General features: G+C 34.2%; 1 protein-coding gene across 1 annotated transcript; it reads left to right on the top strand.

Annotated features, from left to right (window-relative positions):
* The first annotated feature begins 5,778 nt into the window (after positions 1-5,778).
* Positions 5,779-6,873, top strand: LOC102803762 (melatonin receptor type 1C-like). Its single transcript, XM_006816878.2, has one exon. It carries the CDS (start codon positions 5,779-5,781, stop codon positions 6,871-6,873), a length of 1,095 nt encoding a protein of 364 aa, XP_006816941.2.
* Positions 6,874-25,086: the final 18,213 nt, after the last annotated feature.

Genomic DNA, 25,086 nt, shown 5'->3' with positions numbered 1-25,086 from the left:
TTATACTTAATAATATAATCTGGACATACTTACTACGCACCTCATCTGTCCATCCCCCAAACTCGAATTATGACGACAAATGTTGGGGATATTACCAAGTTGCCTGAGTACTCACAGATACGTGCAATTGATATATAGGTGGACTCCCTAGTATATTAAAATTTATTTTATCGGAGCTTTACGATTCTGGCAGAATATCCTTTATTTCTGTCTTACTTCAAACTGGTAAGTACGTTCAAATTGTATTATTAAGTTTTATAAAAAAAAACTGTGGAAAATGTTGCAATCCATTTTGAAGTCCAGCATGACGTGAATTCGGGAATATTGGCGTATTCAGTGAGTGTAGTTACAACACATAACATATATGTAAACATTTTAACGAACCAAGTAGATAACAATCCGCAGAACTGCCTCAGATCATGACTCAAATCGCAGAGGAAAAAAACTTCACGGGGGTAAAACGTGTCAAAAGATGAATCAAACATTTCATAATAAACTTATCATTATCTTAAATTCTGAAGAAAAAATGCTTCAATGACGAAGGTCTATTAAGGTTTTTCAACTTAACTATATATGTTGCTCTCGACATAGAAGACAAGCCGTGGCACGAGGTGGCCATTCGTTTATTCTATTTTATAATGCGTTAACGAACTTGAGCTTAGGGCAAATTAAAAATGTTGAAAACTATGCACAGGTTTTCTAAAACACCAATAATTTGCCTTTGTTTTTATTTATTGCAACAAAACAAACACTTACACTTTTGAAATTAATGCCCCTGAGGTGCATGTGGTGGTCATTCGTTTACGAGTATTTGATTTCCATCACAACAATAGACTTATAAGAAGTGACTGAAAATAACAGTGAATTGTGGTATACTGAACGCAATGTTCAACTCGAAAATGAAATTTGCTTCAATTTTTTCAATTTCATGCCACGGGTTGAAGACGGTGTGAACTCGGATGGTCCCGTGATATACATTTTAGCTTTACAATTACGACAGGAATATGAATATTTTCATCACGTGTGTAATAAAATAGTTATATTAACAATTATACTGTCTGGTGGCAGAGATAATTAAGAAGAATATTTTCATCATAGCAACAGTGATGGCACATCTAAGTATTCAAGATGATATCAAACAACATATCACGTATTCAACGGTAACTTAATGCATACTAAATGCATTTATTGAAGAAAAAAGGAAATGAACAATGACAATGTAAATTCAATTGTTAAAACACGTTTTCTATGTACAACACATTCCCGTCGTAGTATATCCACATATTGGTTTAGGTAATATGCCGTATTAATTCTGGGGAATAATAATGCTTCTTATTCCAAGTAATGAAAACATTTTACGACTTTAATAGCACTTGTATTAGTTGTTAGTTGCATAATGTATTTTTCGATTTCACACAACAGATAACAAAAATATACTTTAAGAAATCAACAATAATGACAGCGTGAAACCCCTCCTCGCCGATCCCGTCACACCGCGTATGAGCTCATTTTGTTTCGCAATTAACTTTTCATCATCCTAAATTCTGAAAAAAAGAATTTTTTCAAGGTTTTTTTAACTGAACTAAATATTTTGTTCTCGACATAGAAGACAGTGTGAAGCTCGGGCGGTCACGTGATATACGTTTTACGGTAGGGGAATAAGATGTTCACCATGTATGTAATAAACTATTTATATTAACAATTATGCCTGATGGCTATTGTATTGTAGGGATAATTAATTAGAATCTCCAATCATGTGTATTTCGTTATATAGATTGTCACTTCATCGATTTCGTTACTCAAACATTTGCTTGCACATCCAATGCGAAAATATTCAAGATGATATCAGACAGCATGTCCCGTATTCAACGGTAACTTAATACATACTAAATGCATTCATTGAAGAAAAAATGGAAATGAACAATGACAATGTAAATTCAATTGTTGAAACACATTCTCAGACAACATGTCTCGTATTCAACAATAATTTAATGCATACTAGATTCATTTTTGAAGAAAAACGGAAATGAACAATGACAATGTAAATTTAATTGTTAAAACACATTCTCAGACAACATGTCTCGTATTCAACAATAATTTAATGCATACTAGATTCATTTTTAAAGAAAAAACGGAAATGAACAATGACAATGTAAATTCAATTGTTAAAACACATTCTCAGACAACATGTCCCGTATTCAACAATAATTAAATGCATACTAGATTCATTTTTGAAGAAAAACGGAAATGAACAATGACAATGTAAATTTAATTGTTAAAACACATTCTCAGACAACATGTCTCGTATTCAACAATAATTTAATGCATACTAGATTCATTTTTAAAGAAAAAACGGAAATGAACAATGACAATGTAAATTCAATTGTTAAAACACATTCTCAGACAACATGTCCCGTATTCAACAATAATTAAATGCATACTAGATTCATTTTTGAAGAAAAACGGAAATGAACAATGACAATGTAAATTCAATTGTTAAAACACGTTTGTATGTACAACACATACCCGTCGTGGTGTAACATAATATTGGTTTAGGTAATATGCCGTGCGTATTAAAACTGTGGTTTTTAGTCATATGAATACCAAAAACAGAGATTCCAAAATCTGCATCGAGACAAAAAGTGTGTCGTCACAGGAATAAACACATTGTCGGGACACTGGTGGAAACAAAAGTGGTATGAATAAGTTTATCTCATTATATTAATATCATAAATAAGTGAGCGTGAAGTCAGTGATTGTTTCACTTAATACACCCGCGCTAAAAACTGTCAATATAAAAAAATGCCATTATTGCTACTTATGTTTAATATGAAGGTTTCAATCTTTTAAAGATCACTTTCATCATTAAGAAAAATCCTCGCTCGCTGAATAAATGTAAACTATTCGTGGTTCCCGTATAATAATTAAGAATATGATATATACATATTTCAAACTGATGAAGCAAACGTATTCCAGGAAATTATGAAGATCTAGTTATATGTTAATATTTTTTAGCGATATTCTCGTGTGTATGTGATATAGATCTTAGATGTTTGCATGTTTTAGAATGTAATTCACATTTCTAAATTTTGTTTTTCAATAATTATAAATACTACCAAATAAACCTTAATTATAACCTTTTATTATTATTATACCATTGTTTTTGTTGTCAGTGTTGACTCGTGAAACATGTTTTTGAGGTTATGGTTTTATCATATATTTTTTTCAAACTTCAATATTATATTAACAAGGTGGTGTCTTGGTCAAGTTCTATGAATTGTTGTTTTCTTGTGTTTATAATAACTAAAATCTTTTCGACCAGTTTATTTGCAGTAACTGTGCCTGTTGTGCAAGAAGTCAAAACTGTTTGCAGACACTTTGCAAGGGTTAAAAATACCTCGCCATGTGTGAAATAGACCATTTTCCGTTCACTGCGAGAATCACGCGTTATGCGTGAAATCGAACGTAAAAATAGGACAAACAAAGGTCATAGCGTCGTAGTCGCGTCAAACATCGCGTGGGATTCAACAAACGCGAAAGTATTTTGGGGGACATTTCCATGCTTAATAATGTGCTGTCCACATTTGATGATAGACAATTTCGATTAAGTAAGGGTATTCGGAAGCAATATTCCTCTGTCGAAGATCGGCCGGTCGATGTGAGCTACGAAATAAAGAAATTCGAGTTGAAAATCAAATCGTTCGATTTTTACAGCAGACGTTCGGCGCGCGTCTTTCATGCATCTCGTGAGATCTCGCAATTGTACGTAAAATCACCTATTACATTAACGACATGTAACAGCAGCTGTGAAACATTTATCATTCGGGGTTGACAGAGAATCAAATCTACCCTTACATAGTTTATCCCAATTCTTCCCGCCTGCATCATACCTGTTTACATAGTTATAACGTTTTGTGACTGTTATGAACATTACACGATGGGATAACATGATAGTTACACATGAAGTCTTCACAGTGATGGTAGAAATCACATCCTCGTTGAACTATCTGCTGACAGTAAATAACCCACTACACCAGTCATCAATGACCAAACTAAGATTAAGTGCACATGTTTTACAAATTGAAATGGGCAGATACCATAAAATTAACATTACTGAATGAAGCTGTATGCGATACTAATGATATTGAAGATGAAGAGCACTTTTTGTTAAAATGCCAGCTATACAAATATGAAAGACAGATCCTTCTAAACATAATTAGACAGTTTTCTAAGGGCAAGACTTGTACAAGCTGTATTAACGTACTATACACAAAGAATACGGTCATGCTATAATGTCTAGCAAAATGCATGATATATGAATGTTTCATCCTAAGAGAAAGCAAATTAAAAAAACAGCTGCCTCACAGATATCTAAATAAGTAATCCTTACATTTACTTTATAAATATGTTTGTTGTTTTTGTTTTGTTTTTTATAATGTATGTTTTTTTTCTGATGGTTTTTGGTATGTAATGACAACTATGCTTTATTGTACTTTGATCTATGTCCATTTTTGGATACGACTTCAATAAATAAATATTAATACATCATGTTGTGGCATTTTCAGTGACTTTGCAAGACGCCCTTGTTGGTGGAAGTCATGTGACGTTGCTAGAAATTGTTGTTATGCAAATCATGTTACTTTGCAGGAAGCTTGTGTTGCTGCAAATTTAGTTGACTCCGCATCAAAGCTATTTATATGCGATTTTTTTCTGCATTTTGGCAGCAAAATATAATATATATATGACATGATCACAACACTTTGTAAGGAGGCTTTAATTTTCATAATAATTGTTCATTTCGTGGTGATATAAATACTAGTAATTCATTTTGATGTAATCGATTGAAATTTTATAATACAAAATGTTGCACAAATAAAAGAAATTGAAATACGCCAGTTAACACGATGTACGAAAGATAGGCATCCACTATCTCCAACCCACTAGTCTGCAGCTGATTGTTGTGACAGAAGAGCTCGATCGCTAATTTATGAAATTACGATGACTTCATTATTATGAGGTAAAATTGTTTCGACCTTAAATGACCAGTATTTTCGAGCAAAATTGTGCAAAAAACGAATAAATCAAACTAGAAACCACGGATCACAACACATTTTATCACCTTGTTTCCATAATATATATATTCCCTATAGTTTATATAAGAAAATATTCGCATCCCACACCCCCTCGCTGTCCCTCCTTTTTGCCTACATCCCTTCCCGGGCTCTTCCGCTCGCACACCGTCTCTCTCGGCCGTCTTGTGTCGCCGTATTCAATTACTGCATGATTTCAATGGGTCATGACCGTTTCTCCAAAATTATGACAGCTTTAGACAGAGGCGACGACACCAGGGGGCAGAGGGGTAGTCGCCCGCACGAAATAAAATCAGGCTTAAACCTAAACTTAAATGAATTTATTTGTTTATTTTTTTTATTTGTATTTAAAGATCTGGTGCCTGTGCGAGGTGACATTCTCAATGACTTGTTTCATTTTAGGTACGGGTATGGTGTTTAAAAGTGACTCCTCCCATTACCTCCATGCTCATACAATACAGAGACTTGTAAATTACAGATATAATTTGCTTTCGCCGTCCAATCTATGGCCACATCTATTCAATCAAGATGTTTGTTTATCCGTATTTCAGGTACCTAGCTCGAAGGGATGTCATCAATGATTCTGACGGCCTGAACAATATTACTCACGTACCACACGTCATCGGTGTGGTTGCTGGAAGTATCTACAATCTGATTGGCTACTAGTCCAGTAGTTCTCATCCTTACGATGGAAGAAATTGATTCAAATTACTCGCTTGTTCATTATAATCAAAGCCTGGTGGGCATACATGGCAGAACAACGTCACCAAATTTGATAATCAAAGCAATATCGGTTGCGTTATTGATCGCCACAATCATCGTCGGCACTGTTGGCAACTCTCTTGTGATAGCATCTATAACTATGTTTAAGCGACTGCGCTCGCCATTCAACGTTCTCATCGGCGGGCTCTGTGTTTCTGATTTCACGACTTGCACCTTCATGACGTCACTCACAATAATTGCGTACGTCACGGATGGCAACTTGTTTGGTTATCATGACAACAGTCCGAGAGGCAACTGGCTATGTAAACTATATGGGTGTGTCTTCCTCCAGAGCGGCGGGGCATCAATATTCTGCATGACTGCTATCGCAATCAACCGATACCTGACCGTATGCCGTAAAAATAACAATGCTCTACGTTTGACAGTGAAAAACAATGTCATGGTCGCCACTGCTTGCCATTTAACAGCGGTCGTGTTCAGTATTCTGCCACTTTTCAATTTTTCAAATTACAAATACAGCTACAATGAACGCATATGCTTAATAGATCGTACAGGACTGGGATTCTATTACCTTATATGCCTTTCCATCGCCACCGGACTTCTACCTCTACTCGTTATAGGGTATTGTTACGCGCATCTATGGTTTAAAGTTTATCAAAGCAGACGCCAGGTGCACTCTATCGCAACTAGCAACCAACGGATGTCCAGCAAAGAAATCGCTATTACGAAAACCGTCTTTTCTGTTTTTCTATCTTATATTATGTTTATATCCCCCTATCAGTTTGTCGTAACGTTTGTCCTCAGCAGAGAGCCTCCGTTCGGTCTGGCGGTTTTGTTTTTCGCCAACAGTGCTGTAAATCCAATCATATACGGTGTATGCAACCCGCAGTTAAGGAAAGCGTACCGTAAACTGCTTTCACGTAACCTATGCGTTCGTGATCATCGACGCCAAATAGTGAGCTCGATCGTAAATGCCGATCCCTCGGGTTCAACATATCCGACTGACGTCGAAAATAGAACATTTTTACCACCACCAGCACTGCCACATGTTTCAATATGAGTATTGAGATTTCAATAAGGCTAAAATCCCTAGCAACAACCAAACTAGTCAGAAGGATATTAAAATGTTAGCTTCTGGAATTGTCATCCCCTATAGAGTTTATTATGAAAAATCAAAGAGAGAAATCAATAGTTATCACATCATTAGCGCTAATACCCGGCCTTTTTCTACTTGCCATTTAAGTAGGATCGCAACTTTAAGGAGGGATATGTGTTCTAGTCCTAGCTATGTGGTTAGGAAGGGGTGAATGTCCTGTAGATCATAAAACAAACCCACATCAAAACCAAGGATTACAGATCGGTAGCAAAGGTGTACTCTTCACATAGTTGATTGCAGCTCACGGTGTGCAGATCGGCACAGCAATTTCATGAGTGCATATGTGTTTAAATAACAAGTGGGAACATTGTGTAAAACTGTTTTTATTCAAGTCCCATGATTGTTATGCATATATTAGAAGCAATCTTAGTTTAGCAGTGAGTGGATTAAATAAACGAGTGTATAAATGCATTTAGAATGTAGGAAATTTTGAGCTGACAATACCATACCCGAAGTTTGTAGAGTATTCTGAATAAAAGTAGAGAATTATCATCGTGACATCTTGAACACTAACATGTCTGGTGTGTTGTATAGACTGAATGTCTCAACGCAAACCCAGTGAGCAATGCTAACCCCCTAAACTTCAACAAATATATAAAATGAGGGCGTTCTCCTTAGTTATCATTAATTAAGTTTATCGAAATTATATTTTCAAAATGTTAAGGTAATATCACAGTGTGATAGCCTGTTATTAATCGGACATACTAAACCATAGACATTTTCACAGCGTTATGTATAGAGGAATTTGACAAGTGATTTCAGAAATATTCTTCTTTTTCTTTCTCTCAAAAACAGAAAAGATACATATTCAATGCAGTCAGGCCACCAAACAAATGTTTAATTTTTTCGTAATTTGAGAATCTTCATAGTCCCGCGTCACTTTCTTATTGTTTCCCCATGTATCCAATACCGGAATTATAATTAGAATTATACATTTTGACAGCAGAATGAACTTTTCCACTTAATACAAAAGCCGTGTGTGGTACCAGACTAGCACTAGCACTAGCACAGTTATGATTAGTCGGAGGATTCTTATTTGCTCGCCTTATCAAAGTCAGAATTATTCTCTTGCCCACAGTAGTGCACTTGTACACGGTGAATAGCTTCACGTCTTAGGAGAAGACATCGCGTTCTTGTAGAGTTATATACCAGGAAGACGTGGCATGAATAAAGTACATATATTGCAATATTGTACGAAATGATTTTATATGTCTGGTGTGTTTTTTTAAAGCTAAGATCTTAGCAATTTTTTAACCCCCATTTACACAATTTATGTAAAACGCACTCCAAGAAAAGGGTTTAGTTTTACTGTCTATTCGCACGACATAATTGAAAGTTCATGTATTGTTAGTTTCTCCACTGGTTGTCTTAAAGTGATGAAATATCAGCTTTACTTAGGTGAGTTACGTTGCACTGTCACGATCTCGGTATTCGATGACGAGAGACAGGCCGTGAGTTTAAGAAAATAGGTTTTAGATGGCAACCAAACGTGAGAAACGTGTCCTAATATTTCTTGAAAATCGCTATTTTTTGAACAATTCCATAGAACACAATGTTAAAAAATAATTGCATTTGTTGACACTTTTTAAAACCCAGATTGTTTTAAATAATCCAGAACAACAAAAAGTACTCCATCATTAATAATATATGATTTTTTCAGCCAGGCTAGATTTTGAGATATTTCATAATATCTCTGCCATAGGAATCTATGGAAAAGCATTGTAATAGTGCCAAAACGGCGACTTCCCACTAAAATACAACCATAAATTTCTCGAAAATATGGTTGGTGACCCCCAACTTTTATAAAATCAATATCCTTATATTGTCTTGGAGTACAGTTTATTTTAAAATGAATAAATTCTGGATATTTTAATTTATGAGTAGGCTTCTACCTTAAAGTAGTTATATAACAAACATACATGAACTCATACTGCGGCTTTGACCTTTTACTCCTAAATGGATGTTGTGTCGTGTGTGTGACCATGGAGGTAAAAAAAAAAAGACCTCCATGGGGTAACGCAGGGAACATTTATGCCAAATTTGAAGTCCGTAAATATTCAATTGATGTATGCGCACGCTATATACCTCACGAATAGAACCTCACAGATACAACCTCACGAATAGGACTCAGGAAGTGACGTATTGATTGTTCAATGGCGTTGTGGCACATTATAATTTAACGTTGCCGGGCCCATTAGTATCAATATATTTGGTATTTCGTAAATAGAAACTGAGCTCGCGACGTGGACTCGGGTCGCACACAGTCGGACAGAGCAAGGGAGCAAGGGAGTGTTTGGTTATTGAATGACCCTTGGTTTGCGGTGCTACTATTCGATGACTCGCGATGTAACGGTCGGTACTGTGACTGATTCAAACGCCGTGTGCCGTTATATTCCTGGGCACAGAATGTGTTTTGAGGCCTTCGAGTTCCAGTTCATAATCTTCAACTTACCGGTAGTGATGTTTTCAACAATTAGATTTTTCGGTACTTTGTAGAAGTTGGTCATGGAGAGCGACACGTTTACTATAGAGTCCTGTAGGTCCTAGCGAAGTACTAGTACTCTGATGACAACAAACAATGATGCTCGCAAGATAATTCTAAAATAAAACAGCGTTTGCTTATAATTATAAATGTGTGGGTTGAATAGAACTGCGGTGCTATCTAAATTTAGCTTTGAAAAACAGATTTCCAAATAATCTGGGTGACAGGAAACTCTCAATCTATTACATAAAATATACATGATTCGTCTTCATAGACTAAAAAAATATTTGACCCATTATTTGAATTGACCATCAGCACTAAGTTTCATGTTTTAATGCTGTAATGGAATTATTTACGTTCAACAAACTTATTATAGAACTCACGGTTTCAGGTTTTGTCACAGTCCGTGCTATTACAGAGAATGGCATTTTCCAGTACACTAATAACGCTTTATAAATTCTCTCAGAGTGCAAATTTTATTTCAAATGACAGCAGTGTGATGATACCATTCAAGGGAATGTTATATTAATAATAATAACTTTACTACACTACTAAAAAACCTTCAGAGGGTTTTTGTATGGTAAGGAACATAAATACATACAATACATAAGAGATAAAAATAAAATGTTAGTAAAATAAAATAAAAAAATAAATTATAAATTAAATTATTTATTTGCAAACTCAATGTCGAAATATGTAAGATGGTATGTTTTAATAGGTGTTCTAAACTCCACTTCTTATTTATATTAGAAAAGGTCTTAAAACTCAGGCTCTTTTTTGGGTAAATTGTACTAAAATGGATATTCAAATTTCGACATTTTGATGAAGATGTGTTGTCATAATAAGACATAGTTCTACATTACACTGAAAAGAGGGCTTAAACAGTTTGAAATGAGAACTCCGTAGCGCAGAATGTACCTATACCTCTCCAACACAAGGAGCTTCAACTTGGCAGTGAACCCCTTCCATTCACGGTGAATCGTCATTTAAGGATGTAACCCTGCATATTGTCTGTCTTTCTGTTGTCTAATAAGTATATTAAATGAGATTGGGTAATGCCAAAGAAATATTATTTTCTATTGCTATTTTGACAAATTATTATACTCAGTTTAGGTGATGAATTCCACGTCTTTGTTTCACTCATTTAATGAAATATATATTGCACTTACTACTAAATCAGAAAATACAACAACAGCTACATACAAATTAAAACAATATAGAGTACTGAGGCCTTTCATAGAAATGTAGATGTTTTAAGAATTATCATATTTCTACCGTTAAATGCGATTTCAACTTGTTCATTAGTACGGCTGCCAGTGAATGCAATTCATATTCACATAACATAACTGACTTGCAGTTGATTGTCGAATGCACTGTGAATCAAAACACATTTAAAAGATGCGTAAACTAACCACTGAGCTTAATGTTTCATTTCGCCACGGTTTCGAGAATATGGGCTACTGGCAATAAGCCCCAGCAAAATTCGCCGATTGGCTTTAATACTAACCTCGGAGTTTGCAATGTTATTTTTCTTTTAAGGGGCAGTTACACGTGATTCTTTGTGAACCCTGTGACAGACTCATCAAGGCGTAAAAGACAAAATATCCGATATGTACATATAATACACATATCCATGTGATACTAGTATATGACCCAACCATCCGACTACACTATACATATCCATGTGATACTAGTATATGACCCAACCATCCGACTACACTATACATATCCATGTGATACTTGTATATCACCCAACCATCCGACTACAACTACACATATACATGTGATACTAGTATATCACCTCAACCATTCGACTACAACTACACATATCCATGTGATACTAGTAGATCACCTCAATCATCCAACTACAACTACACATATACATGTGATACTAGTATATCACCTCAACCATCCAACTACAACTACACATATTCATGTGATACCAGTATATCACCTCAACCATTCGACTACAACTACACATATTCATGTGATACCAGTATATCACCTCAACCATCCGACTACAACTACACATATTCATGTGATACCAGTATATCACCTCAACCATCCGACTACAACTACACATATTCATGTGATACCAGTATATCACCTCAACCATCCGACTACAACTACACATATCCACGTGATACTAGTATTTCACCTCAACCATCCGACTACAACTACACATATTCATGTGATACCAGTATATCACTCAACCATCCGACTACAACTACACATATCCACGTGATACTAGTATATCACCTCAACCATCCGACTACGACTACACATATCCATGTGATACTAGTATATCGTCTCAACCTTCCGACTACAACTACACATATACATGTGATACTAGTATATGATCTCAACCATCTGACTACAACTACACATATCCATGTGATACTAGTATATCACCTCAACCATCCAACTACAACTACACATATACATGTGATACTAGTAGATCACCTCAACCATCCGACTACAACTACACATATACATGTGATACTAGTATATGATCTCAACCATCTGACTACAACTACACATATCCATGTGATACTAGTATATCACCTCAACCATCCAACTACAACTACACATATACATGTGATACTAGTATATGATCTCAACCATCTGACTACAACTACACATATCCATGTGATACTAGTATATAACCTCAACCATCTGACTATACTACACATATCCATGTGATACTAGTAGATCACCTCAACCATCTGACTATACTACACATATCCATGTGATACTAGTATATCACCTCAACCATCCGACTACAACTACACATATACATGTGATACTAGTATATGATCTCAACCATCTGACTACAACTACACATATCCATGTGATACTAGTATATCACCTCAACCATCCAACTACAACTACACATATACATGTGATACTAGTAGATCACCTCAACCATCCGACTACAACTACACATATACATGTGATACTAGTATATCACCCAACCATCCAACTACAACTACACATATACATGTGATACTAGTAGATCACCTCAACCATCCGACTACAACTACACATATACATGTGATACTAGTATATAACCTCAACCATCCAACTACAACTACACATATACATGTGATACTAGTATATAACCTCAACCATCCAACTACAACTACACATATCCATGTGATACTAGTATATGATCTCAACCATCCGACTACAACTACACATATCCATGTGATACTAGTATATGATCTCAACCATCCAACTACAACTACACATATCCATGTGATACTAGTATATGATCTCAACCATCCAACTACAACTACACATATCCATGTGATACTAGTATATCACCTCAACCATCCAACTACAACTACACATATACATGTGATACTAGTATATCACCTCAACCATCCAACTACAACTACACATATACATGTGATACTAGTAGATCACCTCAACCATCCGACTACAACTACACATATACATGTGATACTAGTATATGATCTCAACCATCTGACTACAACTACACATATCCATGTGATACTAGTATATCGTCTCAACCTTCTGACTACAACTACACATATCCATGTGATACTAGTATATAACCTCAACCATCTGACTATACTACACATATCCATGTGATACTAGTAGATCACCTCAACCATCTGACTATACTACACATATCCATGTGATACTAGTAGATCACCTCAACCATCCGACTACAACTACACATATACATGTGATACTAGTATATGATCTCAACCATCTGACTACAACTACACATATCCATGTGATACTAGTATATCACCTCAACCATCCAACTACAACTACACATATACATGTGATACTAGTAGATCACCTCAACCATCCGACTACAACTACACATATACATGTGATACTAGTATATGATCTCAACCATCTGACTACAACTACACATATCCATGTGATACTAGTATATCACCTCAACCATCCAACTACAACTACACATATACATGTGATACTAGTATATCACCTCAACCATCTGACTATACTACACATATCCATGTGATACTAGTATATGATCTCAACCATCCAACTACAACTACACATATCCATGTGATACTAGTATATGATCTCAACCATCCGACTACAACTACACATATCCATGTGATACTAGTATATGATCTCAACCATCCAACTACAACTACACATATCCATGTGATACTAGTATATGATCTCAACCATCCAACTACAACTACACATATCCATGTGATACTAGTATATCACCTCAACCATCCAACTACAACTACACATATACATGTGATACTAGTATATCACCTCAACCATCCAACTACAACTACACATATACATGTGATACTAGTATATCACCTCAACCATCCAACTACAACTACACATATACATGTGATACTAGTATATCACCTCAACCATCCAACTACAACTACACATATCCATGTGATACTAGTAGATCACCTCAACCATCCGACTACAACTACACATATACATGTGATACTAGTATATAACCTCAACCATCCAACTACAACTACACATATACATGTGATACTAGTATATCACCCAACCATCCAACTACAACTACACATATACATGTGATACTAGTAGATCACCTCAACCATCCGACTACAACTACACATATACATGTGATACTAGTATATAACCTCAACCATCCAACTACAACTACACATATACATGTGATACTAGTATATAACCTCAACCATCCAACTACAACTACACATATACATGTGATACTAGTAGATCACCTCAACCATCCGACTACAACTACACATATACATGTGATACTAGTATATAACCTCAACCATCCAACTACAACTACACATATACATGTGATACTAGTAGATCACCTCAACCATCCGACTACAACTACACATATACATGTGATACTAGTATATAACCTCAACCATCCGACTACAACTACACATATCCATGTGATACTAGTATATCACCCAACCATCCGACTACAACTACACATATCCATGTGATACTAGTAGATCACCTCAACCATCCGACTACAACTACACATATCCATGTGATACTAGTATATCACCTCAACCATCTGACTATACTACACATATCCATGTGATACTAGTAGATCACCTCAACCATCCGACTACACTATACATATCCATGTGATACTAGTAGATCACCTCAACCATCCGACTACAACTACACATATCCATGTGATACTAGTATATCACCTCAACCATCTGACTATACTACACATATCCATGTGATACTAGTAGATCACCTCAACCATCCGACTATTTTATAAAGTTTATTCTTTACTCTGGGTTTTAAGTGTTCAGTCAAGAGAGCAAGTAAACATTATTCCTTGCAAAATCCGCTATTCTTATGATGATGCACAGTCCCTCTGATGATACAAGGGTTCTTCAGCTTTTTAAATAAATTTCAAATACGTACACAATTTTTTTAAAAACAACAACAACAACAACAACAAAAACATTCAATTAACAAAAAACATCAAAAGCATACCCTATTGGCGTAATTTCAACACATCAATAGAAACGATTGCCCTGTTAGCATTTTGCCCATCTTTATTCTAAACACCGAATATACATGTTCCCGAATGAGGTTTGCACATCCAACATTAGCCGGCCAAAAAATGAAAATATACTTCTATGAAATCCAGAAATATCATTTTGAAAAAAATATAATTCATCATACCACCATCATGATATAATTCAGTGTTTGGCTGAACTATTCATTACAAATTAACTCACATCAAAATGTATCATACGCCTTAACGATTAGATCAACTAAGTTCTGTATTCAGGAAGGAAATTATACATATTTATGCAGTTAACACGCCAGTCTGTTCTTCGCGATTATTCAGGGGCGGGGGAATTCTGAACGTCACGTACTACTAAGTATACCTTACCGGAGATTCGCTGGTAGGTTCGCCGGAGAGATTCACAGAAGAAATTACAAAAATGTAAAACTTGAAGATTGATTAGTAACCTCTTTTCCGTTTATCTTATATGTCGGAAAAAATATACCCGTATTTTGTTTTCTCGATTTTAATAACCCTACCTACGTGTAGACATTACTTTCTATTGCATAACCACATTCACGGGCATGCACGCGGGGGGGGGGGCAGTTGATACATAGCTGGGTAGGGAAGTGCCCCTGAGTGCTCAAAAGTGTGGCCAATTTTATAACTGGATAGTGGCAAAATCTATACCCATATTTATACCAAAGTACCATTTCTGTCCTCACTGTTTATTTCGAATAAAACAGTTACCTAGGGATATGAGGCCGGAATCTGAGGTGGAGATATTCGATCATATACGGAACCATAAATACACCAAATTGGGAAAATACTACCGATATTCATACCCATCTTGATCAGAAATAAGACCGATACTTATTTCTAATATTCTAAAAACGAGAACCACTTCAGGGGCACGTAAAATATGCCGCCACTCGAAAATCAAGCTGAAACCTTTTGTGTCAGCACAATTTGCCCCTCAAAATGAAGGAAATAGCTTAGGTTGTAGAGGGTCTAGATTTCAAAATTCAAGGAAGTGTATGCCCCTGGGTTCTCCTAGTAAGCGAGGGGTGATGAGCAGATCTCGCCCCTCCATGGGATATTTCGTGCCGCCGCCTCTGTAAATCATAATAGCGACTGATTTGGATATCTCGGCAAAATGTATCCTTGTTTATATTACTGTGACCCCCCCAATACGAGACCACAAAATCTTTGTGCGCGTGTGTTCTCTAGAAAAGTTTGTTCTAGATGATTGGATATAAATTGTATTATCTGATGAAATGTTGAAACCTGTCTACACAACGGAGCAAATGTAACTTCCAGCCATATGTGCTAATTGTTGTAATCTTTCATTGTCCTTCGCAGTGCTGCAAAACAGCACGAACAAGTAATATTAAAATTTACTGTTTTGTCTATTATGTTTCTTTAAGGTTTATGCACACTACGAATTGTTTCCATAAAATGTTAAGAAAATATTGTCGTAACTAATAAGTTTTTGTTGTGTGATAAGTAACTGCCATTTTCGACGGATCAACATGAAACCTCAACCGCAGCCTTTCAAATAGAGTCTGCGATGAACCTCAGACCAATGGTCTGACATTCACAGATAAATATCACAACTAGGACGAAACGAAACGTTGGCATGGCGACATCGATACACATACTGTAAAATGACTAATTTTCACTTGGTTTAAATTTCGCTGATTTACCATTTCAGGTATATTAAGTGGGTTTTAAATTCACGGTTTTGTCATTTAGATAATGTATTCTATGCTAAATTTTACATATTCACTGGGTTTTAATTTAGCGCATTTTTCATTCAGCGAAATAGGCCAAATTAAAACCCGGTGAACAATTGATCCTTTTACAGTATATGGCGCATTACGTGTGAAATGCTAGAAAGTTGTAAATATGCACAATGCTTTCAAAACCTTATGCTTTCACAAAGCTTAGAAGACAGGATGCCCATGCACGATTATTTGTTCAAATACAAATCTGCAATATATGACCCTGATTTAGAGCTTGTGCTGCTGGGTGTAATCAGACCAGACGTCACAAACATGATTTATTGGTTGTCATCGTGGGTGGGAAAGTCCAATAACGTGTCGGCAGATGAACATTTGTAGACGGAGTACAGTTCATATAGCTGACGGCCGTACGTGGCTACATGGGGTCGAAAGTTTTTTTGATAGTGGTTTGTCATCAGCTAGGTCAGTTTACCAGCTACCCGAGTTACAGTTGGTTTTCCAGTTCTCATCATGAATAGCGGCTACTTTTGTTTGAAGTAGATATAAGACGCATAATAATAATAACTGTATTTAAATCTACAAATACAACACTATCAGATATTGACAATAATGAGCTAAAATCGTCACAAATGTCACGGATATACGATAAAATAAAAAATGTATTTATAAAGCATTGGATTAACTCAATTAATGATGATAACAGACAAAACACTAATACAAAAAACAAACTGGGGACTTACAAAAAATTTAAAACAAACTTCATTTTGGAAAACTACTTAATTAAGCTAAAAAATAAAGAACTGAAAAGTACCCTAACTAAATTCAGACTGAGCAATCACAGTTTAGAAATTGAAAAAGAAAGACACAACAGAATCAAAAGTAGCGACAGAATCTGCAAATTGTGTAATAAAAATGATATTGAAGATGAACATCACTTCCTCATAATATGCCCAGTATATAGTAAAGAGAGGGTCGTTTTATACAATGAAGCTGAAAAGATTATTCCTGACTTTACTAATCTCACACCTGAAAATAAATTCATAAAAATAATGTCAAATAATAACTTAGCAATTCCTCTGGCACAATATCTGAAATACAGCTTTGCTATTAGACAGCAGCACCTACCCCTGGTACTTAGTCATTGACTTTTTCTTTTATTTTTTTTTACACCTATTCATTGGGTTTTTGTTTTTATATTCAGTTTATAGTTTTTTTTTGGTGTTTTATTTTACTTTATTATATATTTCCGTTACTAACTTTTATTCTGTTTTTAGTCTGTTTTTGGTTGTCTTTAAACTATTAGCCATTGTAATTTGATTAATTTTTTTTCTGTAATTTTTGTTGTTGTTGTAACCTTTAACCTCCTTCAGTAGGTTGTTATGAGTTAATCAATTGTACTGTATTGCATCTTTAGAAATACGCAATTTTCTATCAGTACCGGTATATAGCAATAACTCCAAATGTATTAGAACAGTGTACAGAACAGTGTTGGGTGCTTCCGCAGTAAGCTATTTTGGGGGTTATGTATTGCATGGAGCTTCATGTGTAGCCAGCTGACAATGAATGTTTGTTAGTTCATGGTATTATCAGCACTTTTAATATGAAAAACATTTAAATATCATCTGAAACAATTTCTTTTCATTGTAATGTTTCAGTGTCACTTTATTTAACCCATCGAGGGAAGGGAATTATTTCCTGGACTCGAGACTCAAGTTAACAAATGAAAATAGCTTATAAGATGATTATCAAAAAAATATTTTCATTATAAACTGAAATAATCTGGCAAAATGTCTGTCCTGACGTTGCACCCACATCTATACAATGTTGATAATTCCAGGTTAGCCAGCATTAATTTATATTATATCCAGTATACAGTGCAGTAATGTTGGTTTCCATACAGCTTGTTCTAAAGAATACTAGTATAAAGGAAAAATATGGCATTCTTTATCAGCATCCTCAGTTATATTATACAGGTTCTCTAATAAAACACAATTTGTTTTATAATAATTGTAAATGGTTGCAGTGTTATTCCATACTAAATAAACTTGGTTCTGAATGTCCATATGATTTGTGTGACATTTTAGGCGCAAAACTGACAATTGAGATTTGTGTCCACAAAATATAAATAACTGTACATCCACAATTATGAGCAGCTAATTTAAAGGGCCAGTGAAAATTTGCACCACAAATTTCATCAAGTATCTTAAGTAGGTAAAGATAATTTTCCAAAAAAATTGAAAACTGTAAATGTGCTGCCTTCTAGATGACTAATATGGCAAGTGTCAGTTCTGCAGTAGCAATAATTAGCTATTTAAATTTGAACTGACATCAATGAAAATCAGTTGTCACTAATACCCTCATAATTGTATTAAAGTTGCCTACAGTGCATGTAAGTAATATACTGGAATGTGGTGGATACTTATGTCATCGTCATCTCAACATTTTATTACAAACTATGGAATTATAAACTTGTTAAATAGGTTAATCAAGTCTAGTGTGCAATGTCTTCATTATAACACTGTGTGACTATCTCTATATGCACTAGTGCTCCTGACAGGACTCTGTACGAACTTGTGAAAATAGGGCATCAAGGGACACCAAATACTTTCTGCATTTTCCTATACTAATGTAACATACAAACTAGAAAAGCATGCACTCAGAATGTCAAACACACATGATATATACAAGGATGATTTATCTGTGGTTCCACAGAATTTCTGTTTTCTTAGCCATGTTTTTTAAGATTTATATATAGTTTAAGCTCAACAAAACAAAATAATGTTTCAGATCACCATGCACATCACTCAAAGATTACATGTCAAATGTTTTTTTTTTGTAGTTGGCCATGGTAGTAAAGAAATGCATCAATTTTGAAAAAATAATTTGGCCAGAAACATTGTTTTTGGGCAAAGAGTGTACAATGTCACCTTTGACTTATTGTGGTACAATTAAACTGCTATAAATAGATAAAACCCAAGTTTTACTGTATTGCCTGCCCAAAAATACTATTAACAAGTTATACAGTCCTCATTGGTTATGAAGTTTAAGTCATTGCATAAAAAACAAAATCCATCCAAGATGGGGCCTTCTGCAGTCATCTTAATAATATTTATTAGATGCATAAAATCCTCAGGGAAGAATAAAAAGGGTCTTACAAAAAGAAATTTAAAAACTATAATTTAAAAAAAAAACAAAAAAGAAAACACACTATTCTAAAAATAAAAAACAAATCAAAAACAAATATGAATAAAAAATATGCATCCCGAGTTGTGTGCATGTTTAAAGTTTCAGGTTAACTATCCAAGTACTTTCAAGATATGGAACCAGAATTATATTTGTTAAATCAAAAGGAAAGGACGCGCATCAAGGTTCAATATTAGTTCAGAAAGGCCAATTTAAATAAGTTTAATGCATTTTTAGTACTAAATCTTGAATCAAGTAGTAGCACATGTTGTATGGTGTTTGTATAAAGTTTGAACTTGACCATTCCAGTGTTTCCAATATAGAGACCTGGAACTGTATTTGGTAAAACAAAATGGCCACCAGTAAGCCATTTTTAATTATATCTGCATGTCTCGTGCATCAAGGTCCCATTCGTTTTCATTGTACCAAGTTTGAATGTAATCAATCTATGCATTACCAAGATCTGTTTCTGAAATGGCCAAAACAGGGAATTTTGATGTATTTTTAGCACTAAAATTGCCACTGCTTGTCCATGTTAAATAAGTCTGTATCACAAATGGATGTTCATATGTAAGTCATATGTACAAGCCTATATAACAATTTTGTAAAAGTCTGGAAAACAACCAAATTTGAGGTGAAATCAGTGAATAAATTCATTTGCACAGAAATTAAGGGTGACCAATACATTTTCAAGACTGTATTCAGAAATGGCTAAATAAAATGGTTCATTACTATACACCCTTTTTCAGTTTACATGGTGGTCTATGGGGAAAACTGAAAACATTTAATGCGATGGTCAATTTTGTAAAAAAAAAATACCAGTTTTCTTTATACTCCAAAAAAATTAGAGAAAAGAAATAGAGAACAACAATTTTAATGCACCAATAGAGAAAAACTGTATTGATTGTATATTTTAATATCAGTAACATTTTCCATCAACTGTCAATTCTGCAGTACTGGTAGTAGCATTGGAAATGATGGGAAATATGTTGCTAACATAAACACTGTATTTGCTGTTTAATCTGTTTATGAAAATGATTGGTCAAACTACTACTTGTCCTAATCAATATGGAACTCATGACATACACAATACGTGTAAAATACACATTTGTTTACAGGGAATGCGCAGCAACGCTTTAATGACCATGAATACATTAAATACAATTATTTAATTGTAAATATGGCACTGCCAAACTGTGGTTATATTTATTCCCACTTTTAAGAAACTTTGTGCATGCAAATTTATGGGATCTTCGTTGATTTTATTATCAGGAACAACATAATGTAAATTTTAAGATCAAAAGGTAAAATAATAAAGAAACATAATTCAACGAGCATACAACACAAGCTATTATATAGTATTCCCTATTTTGAGTGACGTATCACTAGGAGTCCACAAACTTCAGATCTTCTGTGCAAATCAAAGACTCAGATTCCTATATTTCACATGGATGTTACCCTAATATTCAGAACTTGTAATGGTTGTCGTTTATAGATTGCATACATGTATGTGATTTGATAGCATACCATGTACACAGTGATGATTTGTGCTGTGAAATAAATCATTAATCTACTGAAAACCAAGCGACCTGACGGTCGAAATAGGTCCGCTGTCTTCATTATCATGGAACAAGAATCAGTGAAGTGGCATTGTGGTTGTCATTCATAGTCAGTCATTTAGAAAACATTGCAGTTGCAGTTTCTTGCAGTTGCAATTATGAACTTTTATAGTGTTCATAAGGATAGTGCATTTCATTGGACAAACATCATTGAGGCTAAACTTAAGAAATCATGGATGTGCAAAAACCTGAGAAATAGTCGAGAAAAAAAAAATATGTTTTTGTTTGAAAATTGTGGTCATGTTTTTGAAATGTTATCTTTCCTGATACGTTGTACATATATGTAATTGTTTTGTTACACCCAAGAACAAATGTTCAATAAATCTGTGCAGTAATAATCTTATGATCAGGTATAAAAGAGTCAATTACAAATGTACTCCAGTTTTACATAAGACATTGCTGAATGCAAGATCAATTGTTGTGCCATATATGTGGTGGCTTCTGAAATAGGCTGAGAAGATCTAAAAGTTGTTTCTAATGACTGTATCAATGTTCTATTTTTAATGACCGTCCAAATTATTATGTGTGCAATTTAAGGGACCTGATATAAGCAGAATAATCATCGCATTTTTCATCAAAAATACCAGTTACTTAACTCATTTGTGCTATTACATATTCAAAGTATACTTTAAAGCTGTATTATGTTTTATATTTAGTTGAAAGCTCTCTGTAAATAGGGCTTACGGTTTTGAACCAGTTGTCAAAAATAACATTTTTTACCAAAAATGAGAAAAATGTTCACTAAAAATCCAAATTTGCTTATTTTGAAACCCAGTTTAACAAATCTGACCATCCAACGTATCATTGCTGGAAATATGAAAGCATTTGGACTTACGATTTCGAACTAGTTGTCGAAAATAACATTTTTTATCAAAAATGACAAAAATATTCACTTAAAATCTAAATTTCCATATTTTTACACGAATTTAACAAATCTGACAGATATATATATATAACAATTTTTTTTAGATGGTGCCGAGCATTTTTTAGTGGAACTGTGTTCAATCCAATAGCAATGTAAATCAGCATATATTTTTACTTAACTATAAAATATACAAATTAGCAATTGTCTCTTATAAACTTTACGCTTTGACCTTTTGTTTTGAAATTTTCACAAATGATTGACAATGTGTTTATCTTCAAAACGCCGTAGGGGCATTGTTTTTGGTTGAACAGTGTTACAACAATCGTACAGACAACTAGCCTGGGTGTTAATTTATGCATAAACTTGAATTAGTGAAATTTGAGCTGCTGCCCAGGTAGACAGTTTTCAAGACAAAACTTTCTTCATAGTAAACAGATGTACCCGTAAACCAATTTTGACAGGAAACAGAGACATGGTTTAGAAGCGAATTTGTTTTAAATCACTTTTGACCAAAAAAACACATTTTTGTGCATATTTCAAACTACAATGTCCATAAAAAAAAATACTTACAAAATTTTAAAATTCATACAATAAGCTTTCTAAAAATATATAGTTATGTGGACAAGGGAGGTCATCTTGGTTGCCTAATTAACTAATTAAAATACCTGTCTGATAAACTGCATCTCTACCTTAAATATCAATTGGCCCAAACCTAATAATCCCCTTATATAGCTACAATGGTACGTTAATGATTTGTAAACACAATCACTTTTCTATTTCAAAACAATATTCCTTCCATGAGAAATCTCAACCCAGGCATTTGGGATGTGGGATTCAATTAGTCTCAAAAATTGAATAATGCTGCCTAGCACAAAGGGATGGCTGGACAAATGTGAACAATAAGATACAGTATTGTATTTATATATGCAATATTATGCAATATTCAAATGCTGCACCTTTCACAATATGAATGATTAAAATATTAAATAAATGAATTTTCAGGACAGCTGATTCCAAAAATATGGTGCACACAATATATTAAGGCATGCCTGAAAAATGAAATCCTTCACTTCATGATTTTAAATGGTAGAATTTGAACAAGGTGGAACTACATTTACAATTATCAGACATTAATCTTTCTTGAACTTCTATAAAACTAACAATTGCTATGCAATCTTCAATTTCAATTACCGGGGGTAGTTCAAATTATTTTGTATCTTTCTCCAAGCAACCCATAGAGGGCACTGTGTATTTAAAAAACATTCACTGGTTTGAATTCCAGTGGATACTAAATAGAAATATTCATTAGGTTAAAAATTCACTTGTTTGAGAAAGGAAACTATACATTCTACTGTTAAATCATGGACCATTTTATTAGGTTCATACTGTCTATCAGCCATCCAAATCAGCTACTGGTAATAATTTAATCTGATTTATGTACATGCAGCGGTAAATTTGATAAAAAACATTAGCCACATTTTATGTATTATAAGTAATAGAGATGACATCTATTAGTAAAATAATTTGATTTTCAATAAACACAAATTAGAAACATACATTGATCATTATTGAGAAAGAAATTGTAGCACCTGATGGTTACCAAAAGAAAGTTGTTGTAAAATACATTGCAGTAATTAGCCTGTAGTAAGCACACCAATCACGGTCTTTCTTTTATTTTAAGGAACTATTCAACATCATGAAAGATGTTTATTCCAATCACAGTTTTGAAATATAGGTTCTGTCTTGTGTATAGGAATGGGATTGAATGTTTTGATCACTGAAGCAATATAAGACCAAACATACTAAAACAGAAACATGCTATGTTCTAAGATATCAAATTTATACTGCTCCTTATACCGGGGTATAAACCACTACTATACCAAGATAATAATGTTTAAAAATTACAAAGGTATGAAGTGTTGTTTTAACAACAACAATAATACACAGTCACCTGAGTTAGCCAGTGAAATTTGTTTACGTCTAATGTGGAAAGAATATTACCCAGTTCTTTAATGCTGTGTTCCCCAATCTTAGAAAAAAAATTTACCCAAAAACACTCAGGTCTAGAACAAGTAATATCAGGATAACCTTACATTTATTGAAACATGTCAAATTCCTGGAGAGGAATTAAACTGGTTTTATACAATTGTACCAGTTAAATGCTACAAGCTAACATACTAGATGTTAAATAGTACATTGGAACAGTACATGCTTCAATGCCCCCAGACATCACTACCTCAAACAAGGATTAGCTGAATTAAAAAATAAATTAATTTGTCAAATAATTTATTTATTCAACACTAAAACGAACTACAGTGAGTTGTTCTATGATCATATAACAATAAAAATAGATAAGATAAAATAAAATAAACTACACTAAGATACAGTAATGTTAATCAACTACACAGAATGCTAAATAAAGCTAAATAATATTACAAACACGCAAAAGATCATAATAAACTTATACGGTACAATACAATACACTAGCTAATATTATTAAGAGGTAACAAAATCACATTAAAATCACATTAGAGTCATAATTATAGTGGAAAGAATATTTTTAATTTTGGTGGAGCTGCTCACATCTCATTTGCATACATTTTTGTATGTATTGTGCAGTTCTTATTCCTGAACAATATTTCATGATTGCATTGAATTTTTCTAGTTCATTTAACTTCCTAAAATTTTGTATAATTTCCTTA

The sequence above is a fragment of the Saccoglossus kowalevskii genome, chromosome 6 (assembly GCF_978046115.1).
Source record: "Saccoglossus kowalevskii chromosome 6, keSacKowa6.1, whole genome shotgun sequence".
Taxonomy (NCBI): domain Eukaryota; kingdom Metazoa; phylum Hemichordata; class Enteropneusta; family Harrimaniidae; genus Saccoglossus; species Saccoglossus kowalevskii.
This window is presented reverse-complemented; position numbering and strand designations above follow the sequence as displayed.

What these genes read in the sequence shown, in the direction of transcription:
- LOC102803762 (XM_006816878.2), top strand. Translation starts at nt 5,779, where the DNA reads ATGGAAGAAATTGATTCAAATTACTCGCTTGTTCATTATAATCAAAGC.